We start from the raw sequence: 13,612 nt of genomic DNA, 5'->3' as shown, positions 1-13,612 counted from the left end.
TATTAGGTTATAGTTAAGGTGTACAGCTGGCGTGGGCAGGACTTTCTTTCAAGTACCTGTCGCGTCCCCTTGTTGGACTCCATGGTGGGTGGCTGGCACCATGACCGAAAAACTACATTTTTTTATGGCTCCCCCCCTTTCAAAACTTGATCGCTCTCTCAAGAGAGGGCGGACCGAAGCAGATGACTTTTTCCAGAAAAGAAAAGTATCCTTTCCAAAATTTCATGTCATTCACAGTAAAGCAGAAGAAACACAAGCAAGGATAATATCCCCATTCCAAGTCTCAAAACGCTTGACGGATGCCTTAGGCCTTGGCTACAAGGTGTCAAAAATGGCCAGTGGCGACTTACTTCTTGAACTGCGCGACAGCATACAACACTCAAAAGTTGCAACAATTGTATCCATTGGGGACATCCCTGTCTCTGTGACCCCACATCGGTCTCTGAATACTGTACGAGGCGTCATCTCTGAAATAGATTCTGTCCACCTTTCTGAAAAGGAAATGCTCGAAGGACTTACTGACCAAGAAGTTATAGATGTCCACCGGATCAAGATCCGGAAGGATGGCAAAGAAGTGGACACCAAACACCTGATCTTGACATTCAACATGAGCACATTACCCGAATCCATTGAAGTAGGCTACCTGAAAATAAATGTAAGACCGTATATTCCCAACCCACGCAGATGTTTCAACTGCCAGAGATTTGGCCACGGCTCCCAGAGTTGTCGCGGCCGCAAAACTTGCGCAAAATGCTCTTCGAAGGACCACCAATCCGAAGAATGTGTTGCTAACCTACGGTGTGCAAACTGTGATGGCGACCATGCTGCCTACTCCAGGGCTTGTCCGTCCTGGAAAAAAGAGAAAGAAATCATTACTCTCAAGACTACGCAAAACATTTCTTTCAAAGAAGCAAGAAGGCAATACTCTCAAACAAACAAATTCACCTTCACTGCAAAAACAAACTTCGCCGATGTGGTGCGTGGGCGCGGCGCACCACACCAGGCTTCGGCACCTGTCCAGGCCACACGTAGTGAGCCTGTGGCGGGGCCATCCGCGCCGTCTGGTGGAGTAGCTCACGCTACTCCGCCTACCCCAAAGGAGGGGACGCAGACCCCCGGGTCGGCGGGCCCAAAGACCTCTTCCCACAGGTCGAGGTCTAACTCAAAAATCAATGTGCCTCCTGCACGGTCGTCCAGTGCCTCTGCAGAGGCGATGGACACGACCCCGGGCAGCCCCTCACCATCCACGTCGGATGGTCGGCGGAGCTCCCTGGATCGGTCAAAAAAAGACAGGCCCCGAGTCACGGGGCCATAAACAACTTGATCTAGCTCTTCAATCAGTACAAACACAAAACTAAGATGGCTTTCATAATACAATGGAACTGTAGAGGAATGTTGAGGAACTACAGTGATATAACTCATATTCTAGGGTCAGTGATGCCTCTAGCCCTATGTCTCCAGGAGACCAATCTTGGTCCACAACATTCAAATATCTTAAAACATTATAAAACTTTTAGACGTGATCGCGAACATGCAAATAGACTCTCGGGAGGCGTCGCAATCATCATCCAAAGCGGCGTCCCGGCTCAAGAAATCAAACTGAAAACAAAACTTGAGGCGGTTGCGGTTAGCGTCATCAGCTACAAAACCATTACAATATGTTCTGTATATCTTCCCCCACACATCACATTAACATGCCAAGATCTAGAAGGCCTGATCGATGAACTGCCGGAGCCATTTCTGGTAGTTGGCGATTTTAACGCTCACTCTCCGTTTTGGGGAAGCGAACGCTGTGACTCTAGAGGCCAAACAATCGAAGATTTTATACTTTCGAATAATATCTGTCTTTTAAATACGGGAAAAGCCACATATTGCTGTCCAAGCTCAGCAAAAATGAGCTCTCTCGATTTAGCTTTCGCATCACCATTACTTTTTAACGATTTTAAATGGGATGTTTTAAATGACCCCATGGGCAGTGATCACTTACCTACCATCATCAGGCTCTCATCGTCGACTCCAATCATCCCCACAGGGCCACGGCGCTGGAAAATTCAGCTCGCCGACTGGTCACTTTTTACAAAAAATGCCACTCTGGAAAAGGAATTTTGTGACGACCTTAGCACAGATGAAATTAATGAGAAGTTTACTGAATGCATAATATCGGCCGCAACACTCGCTATACCACAAACAACAGGACTTTCACAAAAGAAACACAAAGTGTGGTGGACAAAAGAATGCACATTAGCAAAAAAACAACAAAACAAAGCCTGGAGCGCTCTGCGTCGATATCCCACTGCAGAGAACCTGCTCACCTTTAACTCTTTCGCTACCGCGGAAAAATGCACGATTTGGAGCGTACTGAAAGAATTTTTTTTTTCTCAAGAACTAATACACCCAGCACATTTTGCAATGCATGAAATTGTAGCTTATTAGTTGCACTTCTGAATGAAACAAACACCAGAGTTGTGTGTGCAAAAGTAAATGAACATTTATTTGTGAAATTTGCTAAAAACACAAAAAAAGTAAATAGCAAAAACAAAAATTACCGGCTGCACTAAGCCCGAACTTGATTAGAGGAAAACTGGAATATACAAACTGTTGCACATGTTTATAGCTGTCATTATTCACAGTTTCAGCTATGAGAAAAATTTACTGCACTTTCCATGGCTTGTCAAGTCAGGGGTCATGACTGTGGTGCCACTGTGAAGAGCAGTCAGAGGTGAAGATGTGAAGTAGAGGTAGACTGACAAGTGCTTCACATAAGGTTTTATCTTTGTTCCTCCCTTGTTCTCTGATAGTCGAGCTTGTAGTTTCTTCTTTTTCTCATTCTTTTCGGTTGGTGTTGAATGGATTCTATGAGAGGATTGGGGCGTGGACTTCTTTTCCCTCATCATACCCGAAGATTTCTTGAATGAGCTGCTCCCTGAAAGCCAGCTGATAAAATTTGGCATTTTAGGCAAGCTCTAAAACATCAGGATCGATGAAATAAGTTTTATCGATGTGGTTCAAAAGCCAGGACACTTTTCAAGTGTTGCCAATAGAAGCTGCTGCCACTGAATCATCCGGGTCCGTTACGTGCAAAAAACAAAACCAAAAAAAGCGAAAAACCAATTTTGAGAAAACATTTTTGATGGCAGAGGGCCAGAATAGATTATTCTGGTATTTCAGTAGAGATACAGTCGTGGCAGGTCAAGAATTCCAATGTATATGATGATTCCAATGAACATAAGAATCTCCAACAGATTCACGTCTTCCCATGAGCCGTCACGCCGAATTTGCTGAAAATCTTCATCCATGCATACTTATTAGTGTTTCCGCACACGATCTTCATCATTTCCGCCGTTAAGAGCATAAAAAAAAAGTCGAGAACTCGAGCGAACCTCCGAGCGCCGCTCCGCAGCGATGTGCCGATATGGACACCTAGCTGTCGTCTTGGTTGAAAAACGCGACGCGACCTTGAGCATTTGGCAAACTGTCTTCGCCATACGTTGTCAAGACCCTCAAGCACAAAAATAAACCACTGTCATCAATTACAAACCGTATGCACCGCAGAAAACACACAGTGAACGAAAACAGAACTTACATGCAAGTACGTGCTGACGTTCCAGGCTCCCGAGGCGAAGTCTCGCTGCCGAAACCGAAATCCAACGTTTGTACATTGTTGCCCGACTAATAACCGCTGCGTTCGTCGCAAAAAACGGAACCGAAACCGGCCGACGTGCTCGGTGTCAGCTTTCGCTTCCGAGGAGCGCGCGGCGACGCGGACGCCATTTTCTCCGGCTGACGGTGCTGCGGCTGTTCAAAGTTTTATTTTTCACGGCGCCCCCTCATGTCAAAACACTGAAACCAAGCCTGCAATCGAAAGAGCAGTTGTTGAGCTCGCTAACTAGATGGCGAAGCACGTCCACAACGCTCCAAAATTAGCTTTTTTGCGCGGGCGATTTGAATCGATCATATGCGAACGATCGCCTATGGCGCGGTAGCGAAAGAGTTAAGAAGGCAAAAGCCAGAGCGCGGTATGTGCGAAGAAATGCAGAGAAAACCTCTTGGCAGAAATATGTCTCCTCAATAAATAGTTCAATAACATCAAAGAAAATGTGGGAAAAAGTGCGTAAATTTACTGGTGACCATACCCCTTTCACACTTCCTCTCTTGACAGCACCCGGGACACAAACATCTTTAGAACAACAGGCCAACATACTGGGCGAGCATTTTGCTGAGATCTCAAGCTCATCCAACTACACAAACACATTTCAAAAACACAAAGCAATAGCTGAGAAACAAAAATTTCCATCTGGAGCAGGTGTTCATGAGGATTATAACCAGCCTCTCACACTACAAGAATTAAATAAGGTACTATCTTCTGGCAAAAAGACAGCACCGGGACCAGACAACGTGCATTACGCTATGCTTGCACATCTCTCCGAGGCTGCTGTAGAGGCACTGTTAAAATTCTTTAATAAAATCTGGATAACTGGCAATATACCTGACGAGTGGAAAAAGCAGTCATAATACCTTTTCTCAAACCCGGAAAACCACCAACAAGTCCTAGCAGTTACAGACCAATAGCCCTCACCAGCTGCATTGCTAAATCTTTCGAAAGTGTAATAAACATTAGATTGACCTTCATACTTGAATCTCGGCAACTATTAGATACATACCAATGTGGGTTCAAAAAAGCATGCTCGACCACAGATCACCTTGTCCGTCTAGAAAACACCATCCGGGAGGCGTTCATCCACAAGCAGCACTGTATTGGGGTCTTCTTCGACTTGGAGAAGGCCTACGATACTACGTGGAAGTTCGGCATCCTCCGGGACCTAGCAGAGCTAGGTATCCGCGGCAGGATGATGAACTGCTTGAACGACTTCCTGGCTAACCGCACATTCCGAGTCCGCCTAGGAGCAACTCTCTCCATGACTTTCACCCAAGAGAACGGCGTACCCCAGGGGTGCATTCTAAGCACGACACTCTTCATAGTAAAAATGAATTCCTTAGCTAAAGTAATACCGAAGTCCATAATGTATTCAGTCTATGTAGATGACCTACAAATAGCATGCACGTCCTCCAGCATATCAACCTGTGAGAGACAAATACAAATCACACTAAATAAACTAGGTGCTTGGGCAGACATAAATGGGTTTAAATTTTCTCCTCAAAAAACAGTAGCTGTTCTTTTTTCATTGCGACGAGGCCTACAGGTCGATCCCAATCTATACTTGAATCACACTGCGCTACCAATTAAACTAGAACACAAATTTTTAGGCGTAACTTTCGACAAGAAACTCACGTTTCTACCACATATTAACAACCTTAAAAAGAAAGCTTCTCAAGCCCTCAATATCTTAAAAGTTCTCTCACGGAAGCGGTGGGGGTCCGATAGAGCAAGCCTTTTACAAATATATCGCTCTCTGGTGCGCTCCAAGCTGGACTACGGGTGCATAGTATATGGTTCGGCAAGAGCATCCTACTTAAAAAGATTAGACCCCATTCATAATCTTGGTCTGCGCCTATCATCCGGAGCATACAGAACATCACCAGTAGTTAGCCTTTACGTTGAAACTAATGAAGCCGCTCTTGAGGATCGAAGAATCGCCCTTACATGCTCATATGTCTTAAAAATCCGTTCTCTTCCGAAACATCTCTGCCATCCAGTTGTCACCAAGTGCCCATCTAAAAGATTATTCATCAACAAACCACATTCTATCAGACCATTACTGCTGCGCTTTGAAGATAAATGTGAAGAGCTAACAGTACTAGATGCCCTACCGAATATTGCACAAAGGAATGAATATTTACCACCATGGTACAGCCTGCCTTCAGTACGTGACCTCACAATGACACATTTAGATAAAAAGCAAACGCCAAATGAGTACATATTACAGGAATTCTTTGCACTACAAGAAAAGTATGACACTTACATTGAATTTTATACCGATGGCTCAAAAACAGAAAGTCACGTTGGAAGTGCAGTAATCCAAGGAAAAAACAAACAGTTAATGCGACTACCAGAATTCGCATCGGTTTTTACTGCTGAGTGTTATGCCATCTTTGTAGCTGTGGAAAAAATAGTAAGAGAGAATATCAAAAATAGCATCATTTACACCGATTCCCTGAGTATGCTCAAAGCACTGCACTCCAGAAATGCTGCTGAACCCATAATAGGTAACATCATACATAACATTGTTAAAATCACAAAACAAAAACATAACATTAAATTCTGCTGGGTTCCTAGCCATGTTGGAATCGTAGGTAATGAAAAAGCAGATGTATGCGCTGCACAAGCCCGGAATGGCCAAATAAAACAAGTGAGCATACCGCACAGGGATTGCTTAAAGTTTATCAACAGTAAACTCAGAAATAAGTGGCAGGCCGCATGGCAAGATCACGAAAACAACAAATTAAATTCTGTGAAACCAATTTTAGGGGAATGGCAATCATGTAGGCATCAAGAACGTTTTACCGAAGTTATTTTATGTCGGCTCCGCATTGGACACACCCACCTCACGCACAACTTTCTGCTAGCCAAACAAAACAAACCTCTCTGTGAAATGTGTGGTGCTGAACTCACAGTGAACCACATTTTAATTTCATGCATAAAACTAGAAGAACTAAGAAAGAAATATTTCACAACATTTTACAGGGAAAGCATCCCATTACACCCCATGCTACTCTTAGGTGATCGAGCACTGGTTGACATTTCATGTATATTTAGGTTTCTCAAGGAAGCCAACGTTTTAAACAAACTCTAGTATTTTTAGAAAGCTTCACCATTAACAAAAACTCTAACCTTGTGTTTGGCGCAGCATAGCCTCAGTTGCTTTTGCGCCATAAAAATCAATATAACTAACTAACTAAGCATCCTAATCTGAGAACAACAAGTACTAAGAGAGGGTAAAAAAAAAATAAAAGAAGGTAAAGTTAGGTTGTCATACGCCAGCAATTAAAACTCAAATGTAGTACAGGCTTATCCGAAAACAGTCAACTACAAATGGGACCGTACTATGTCGCTCGTGGATAAAAACTGTTCAAGAAGGGTTTTCTGGCGGCCTAGTTCATGAATAAACTGCACGAAAAAAACACGGACAGAGACAGCAAACACGTGCACACACAGAGTGCAGAACTTCCAACTTTTATTCGAAAAACGCTTCGGGCATTACCTTTTATACGCTCTAAGCAACCACCACCTGACACAGCCGGGATCAAAACAGATAAGTGAAGACAGTTACGTGTCCATGATGCGCCAACCCGCCAGTGCACCAATCTAAACTACACCAGTGTGTGCAAGCTTAGGCACCATTGATACCTAGATAGAAGGAGACGGGAAGATAAAGATCCTGAAAGTGAAGATAATACCAATGCCATGAATGAGGGCATCAACAAAAACGCTGAACTACTAGCGCAACTTACGCAGCAAAATGGGATGAGATGCGGAACCAGCAGAAATAACAGTAAACGATGAAGGTGCAAAGCCACTAAAAAACTTAAGCTGAAAAGAACTAAGAACTAAGAAAAACACCGAGGTTAAAACTGTGAAACTCAGAGTGAAAGATGGAGACAACAGAAATCAAAGGTAAATAAAGGCGATGCGAGCAATGATCAAGCTGCAACCTTTTGTGCATCGCTCATTGCAGTCATCACATGCCAGGAAAAACCCACAGAAAAAACCCACAAGGTGAATTGCCCTCTTCGCGTCATTGTGTCAGAGAAGGACAGTTGGCAGCGAATGGTAGGGGATTTTCTAAAGAAGGACCTGAACGAAGTAGTGGGACCGGACCCGTTTTTAGTGAAGTGCTCGAAGGAATTTCTTACCACTCTAGGTGACATTACCTCTGCCACCATGGCGTTCTCGATAGACATAGAGGACCTGTTCTACTCTATTCCACATGTAGCCTTGTTTGCAGCCCTCATACAGCAAGTAGAAGAGTACGGTGAAGTCAGCTTCCGCAACGCTGTTAGCATGTCTTTGGAACAATTCCTTGAACTGTTGAAATTTTACCTTGCGTCGACCGCAATTTGCCACAAAGGACAGTTTTACTTTCAGAAAAGTGGTATATGCATAGGCTCATCTGTGGCACCTGTTTTATGTGGTATATTTCTCTCTTCTTTGGGCCAGCGCTTGAAAAGTTGTCTCTCCAACCAACGCATTGTGTGCATTTTTCGGTACGTTGATGATTATCTCGTGATGTTAAACCTCTCTTCTAACTCTAGTCTGCCTCAGTCAGTTAGTACTATCCTTAAATGTTTTCAAGCGTGAAGGAAAAGGGCCTAATTTTACACATGAATTGCCCAAAGGCAACCAAATCCATTTTCTGGATATTAGTCTGGAATTTACGCCCTCACACATCTGTTGGTCCTACAACCCCAGAATGAACAAGCAGTTACTACCCTTTGACAGTGCGCATTCAAAGTTGGTTAAAAGAGCGATGGTTCACCTTGCCTGCCGTTCAGCCCTAGAGAAGTGGTGTGAGCACAGAATGAGTTCAAGTCTTAATCGTCAGACTGAGAGGTTGTATGCTGCCGGGTATCCGCCGCAACTGATAGCCTGTGTTTGTGAGAGTCTGCTACAGAGGATGAAGAATACGAACCGCCAAACGAACGAAGACTGAAAACCAGTGTGTGTCATGCCTTACCTGCACCGAGTGTCTCTCAATATAAAGAAAGTTGCAGGAAGATACGGCGTCCAACTCGTGTTTGCAGCGCCGTGTAAGTTCGCTAAACTGTGTGCAATCATGAACCGAGATGACAGCCAGCAAAGATGCACCTCAAATGACAGCCTTGAGTACACTGAATGTGCCAGAGAAGTTATCTATCAGGTGCCATTATCCTATGGAAAGATGTACATCAGTCAAACTGGGCGATGTTTTAAGGAGAGGGCGGATGAACGTGTTCGCAATCTTTCTAACAACTCAGGAGGAAATTTAGCTTTACATTGTACGAAGTGCGAAAAAACCAATTGTCTCCCGTTTCTCGAAAGCACAGAGTTCCTCGCTACGGCTAGAACCAAAACGGAAAGGGAGATAATTGAGGCCTTCCTGATCGCCAAGAATTCAAAGAATTGTGTGAGCACACCGCCCATTATGCTTTCTGGTAAAGAAATCTCGTTTTTAGAAAGGTACACTTTAAGCTGTCCTTTTTAACCCTGCACCCGTACTCTGGTTAATTGTTTTTTCCATCCTTCATAGATTTTAGCCTGGTTTCGCCTTTTCATTGCTCGTGTCGCCTTTACCTTTGTTTTTTGTTGTCTCCATCTTTCACTCTCAGTTTAGTTCTTAGTTCTTTTCAGCTTACGTTTTTTAGTGGCTTTGCACCTTCTTCGTTTACTGTTATTACTGCTGGTTCCGCGTCTCATCCCATTTTGCTGAGTAAGTTTCGCTAGTAGTACAGTGTTTTTGTTGATGCCCTCATTCATGGCATTGGTATTATCTTCACTTTCAGGATCTTTATCTTCTCGTCTCCTTTTATCAAGTTATCAAAGGTGCGTAAGCTTGCACACACTGGTGTTGTTTAGATTGGCGCTCTGGCGGGTCTGCGCATCATGGACACGTAACTGTCAATACTTATCTGTTTTAATCCCGGCTGTGTCAGGTGGTGGTTGTTTAGAGCATATACGTAAAAGGTAATGCTCGAAGCCTTTTTCGAATAAAAGTTGGTAGTTCTGAGCTCTATGTGTGCACATGTTTTCTGTCTCTGTCCGTGTTTTTTTTTGCGCAGTTTAATCATGAATAAAAACTGTGTTTAGGAATTTCACGGTAGGGCAAAATTCATAGCAGCGAGAGACATACTATTTAAGCAAAAGACATGCCAAAGTGTTGCCAAAAGTAGATGGTGGGGCTGATACAGCCTCCTGCTCTGGCAGTTTATTCCAGTCATCCTTGGGAAAGAATGGACCTTGAAATTACTTATACGGCACATGTATTCTTCTCAGTGCTGAAGAGACTGTGGAGCAGCTTCAGCCGTCTTGTCCTGTAATTCTGCACATCTGAGAGGAGCTGTGGGTAAAATGGTAGTTTGCGGATACAAATCGTGCCACATGTTTCTGAACCGATTCAAGTTCGCTGATAAGCGTTTTTGTTTCAGGGTCCCAAGTCGCACAGCCATATTCTAAAATGGGACGGACATTTGTCAAAACGAATGTCTCTTTCAGTTTAGAGGGCGCCTGCCTGAAATTGCTGTTTAAAAAATTTAATACACCACTAGCTTTAGCAGCGATGTGGTGAACGTATTCGTTCCAGGAAAGATTGCTAGCAAAGATTACGCCTAAGTACGGGTAGTTTTTAACAACTGAGATTTTTCTGTTAGATAGAAAATGTTTGGTAGCTATAGGTGTGCCTTTTGTTTGTAAATTGAACAGCATTGTATTTTGAAAAGTTTAATGTCATGTTCCATGCATTACACCATGCTAAGACAGAGTTGAGGTCAATGGATGGGAGTCGGTGACAGAAGTGGCGTCATGGTAGATGCAACAGTCGTCAGCATACAGTCTCACACGACTAGAAACCTGACCAGCTGTATCATTCATAAATATCAAAAACAGAAGAGGGCCCAAAACTGATCCTTGGGGGACACCCGATAAGACTGTAACGTCCGATGAGTTCCCCTTTGGTAATCATGCATTGCTGTCTCCCGACAAGATATGCTTCCAGCCATTTCAGCAGGACAGGTGGAATTTTGAGTGTAGACAACATCAGTAACAGCACATTGTGTGCGACCGAATCAAAAGCTTTTTGAAAATCCAAAAACACACAGTCAGCCTGATTACCATTGTTAATTGACACAGCAACTTCATGTGTGAATTCTGTCAATTGCGTATCGCAAGAAAATCCCTTTCTAAAACCATGCTGCATGGAGAAGAAAAAGTTGTCTTGAAGGTGGTTGACTAAACTGGTGTAAATAATGTGTTGTAACGATTTACGTATTACACTTGTAAGAGAGATTGGTCGGTAGTTTACAGTTTCTGTTTTGTTGCCACTCTTATTAAAAGGGACTACATTGGTGCTTTTCCAGTCTTCAGGTAAGGCGCCGGTATCAAGTGGTATCTGGAAGAGCATTGCTAAAAACGGTGCAACAGAAGCAGCGCAGTTCTTTAGAGTGCAACTTGGCATATGATCTGGGCCAGGTGCCAAACTCACCTTGAGTTTCTGCAATAGCAACACTATTCCATGATCTGAAAAATTTATGTCAGCCATTTCCTTAAACTCATTTACTGTTTGTAGGCCGTTAGCAGGGCAAGCTGAGAAAGAGAAGATTGATGCTGATTAAATTTTTCAGCTTTTCCTTCCAAACCAGTGCTATAGTTGACGTCATCTATAATATCGGGAATGGCTTGCTCTTTACATACTTCTTGAGGGTTATTTTTAATCTTTTCACCAAGGTTGCCAAGATAGGCACTGTCTGCACTCCGCATCTCTCGCTTTATGATCTTATTCAGCCCTTTCAAATTACAGTACAGAGAAGGCTCAGGGGATTGACAGTACCTGCGATGTAAGCGGCATCTTTTGTTTAGCAAAGTTTGAATGGCTTTGTTCATCCAAGGCTTATCCGTTCGATGTTTTGACGAAATGACACATGATGGAACTTGTGCCTGTAGTAAAGACAGTAGTTTTGTTCTTAGCAGATGCCATGCGGAATGCACATCAAGATTGGAAATCAAATTTTGGCAGAAAGGCATCGAGTTCATGCGATATTGAAACATAATCACCCCTGTCATACTAAAGCACAGTGCATGGTGGCAGATATCTGCAACGTTCTGCAGTGCAGTTTCATGGTCGCTTAAACCTGGCAACATGGTGATAGAATGGTGCAATGATTGCAGAAAAGTACATTGGCACTATTCTAGTAGGGCATTCCACAAACTGGAATAGGCAGTGGGCATCAGTCGTTTCACAGAAAGTGGTATAAAGCAGAGATGTAGTGTTTATTTTGGGTTTAAGGGAGTGCCATCCTATATATGCAGAGTAATTAGGAGGAAAGATTTCTCTGGAACTTGTTGAGCTGTCCAGCCATGACTCATTAGCAATCACCACGTGGAGCTTCACCAATTCTAAAAGGGAAGCAAACTCTTTTCTTTTGTTTTTCAGGCTGTGACAGTTTACAGTAATGACTATGAGGCTGTTTTTATTGTCTGTTCTTTTCTAGCACACCTTGATGCCTATTGACCCTGCCACACAGCATGGACAAGCAGTTGCGACTTGCCTGCATCATTTCGAAAAGCAGTGGTATCACAAATGAAACACACATGTGCGCAGCCTCTCTGGTGCGCTGGGCCGGAGGCAAGGCTCGACTGCAGCACTGTTAGTTTTGTGTGGCCGCCATTTGGACCCTTTTTTTGATGGAGCTGTGAAACTGGCCGTAACGTTGTTTTCGCAAATGGGCATATCAGTTGTTGTTGAGCTGCGCAGGAGGGCAACCTCGTCTGATGACGTTGTAGTGCTTTGTTGGAGTGCATCATGGCCTGTATTGCTTCAAATTCAGAAGGGTAGCGGATCGGGCTACTTGGTGCAGTTTCGACATTTTTTGAAGCGCTAAAACAACAAGGACACAGAGGGAACAGACAGGGACGAGCGCTCGTCCCTGTCTGTTCCCTCTGCGTCCTTGTTGTTTTAGCGCTTCGAAAAATGTCACAGCTTCAAATTCTTCTCACTGGCATACTAAAGTGAACCTGTTGGGTTGCAGTTGAGGATTGGTTTTCTTTTGAAAGTATGGGTTGAGCTGCCTGGGGACCATGGAGTTCCAGGGCATCCCAAAGGTAACCTCAGAGCGGCCCCTCAGTGTGCCGAATGTGCAGGCCCCTGGAGCTGGACCGGGCGCACGAGGTGATGGAGCTGCTGAGCGGGGAGCACGACTTCCGCTCCTTCAAGGGCGCCAGCCGCACGGCCGAGGACGAACAGCGCAGCACGGTGCGTGAGGTGACCGACTTCCGGCTGCAGCCGTGTGCGCGGCCCATCGACTCCGATGACCCACTCTACGAGGAACTGGACTTCTGGGAGTTCCACATCCGCTCCCGTTCCTTCCTCTACCGACAGGTGACTGGGCAAAGGCCGCTGTCGCTGCGGTGAATGCAGCGAGACAACAGCATGTTCTGTGCATTGCACAGTCAGTGGTGAAAACTGACACACCTAAACGCATATTGTTATTGACCACGGCAGCCGCATTTCGATGGCAGTGTAATACAAAAGGCGCCCGTGTGCTGTGGTCAAAATTCCTTCCTCCCTTGCTTTATGTCCGCCATTTCCTTTCCTCAAAAACCAGTCTTCATTGGCATTTGATTTTTAACTGCACAAATGGCTAGGCACGAAGAGGGAAACAGGAATAGACCATGTTGAATGCTTTAGAATAATCTCTAAAAATGGCATCGATTTGATCATAGTTATTTAGTGCAGAAGGTATGTCGTGCATAAATTGGATGAGCTGTGGAATAGTGTTTTGAAAAACCGGTCCAAAATCCATGTGGGTGCTGTGAGAGAAGAATGTGACGAGTCAAGTACTGAATGATGTGCTTGTGAATAATGTGTTCGAGAGGCTTACAACAAGTGGAAATGACCAGACCAGACTTAAACAGCGGGACGGCATTGGCCCGTTAAACTTAGTTCTAGGGTGTGGTCAATAAATG

The 13,612-nt window shown here is 44.2% G+C and overlaps 1 protein-coding gene across 2 annotated transcripts in view; it reads left to right on the top strand.

Annotated features, from left to right (window-relative positions):
- Positions 1 to 13,612, top strand: part of LOC149325747 (tRNA pseudouridine synthase-like 1) — a 38,445-nt gene that overhangs the window by 11,909 nt on the left and 12,924 nt on the right. For both annotated transcript variants that reach the window (XM_089563822.1, XM_089563823.1), the window contains exon 5: positions 12,788 to 13,025. In XM_089563822.1, coding sequence (XP_089419948.1) covers positions 12,788 to 13,025 — 238 coding nt within the window. The remainder of the gene's footprint in view (positions 1 to 12,787; positions 13,026 to 13,612) is intronic.

Source organism: Amblyomma mixtum, chromosome 10 (genome assembly GCF_055824585.1).
Source record: "Amblyomma mixtum isolate Tamu chromosome 10, ASM5582458v1, whole genome shotgun sequence".
Classification (NCBI taxonomy): Eukaryota; Metazoa; Arthropoda; class Arachnida; order Ixodida; family Ixodidae; genus Amblyomma; species Amblyomma mixtum.
This window is presented reverse-complemented; position numbering and strand designations above follow the sequence as displayed.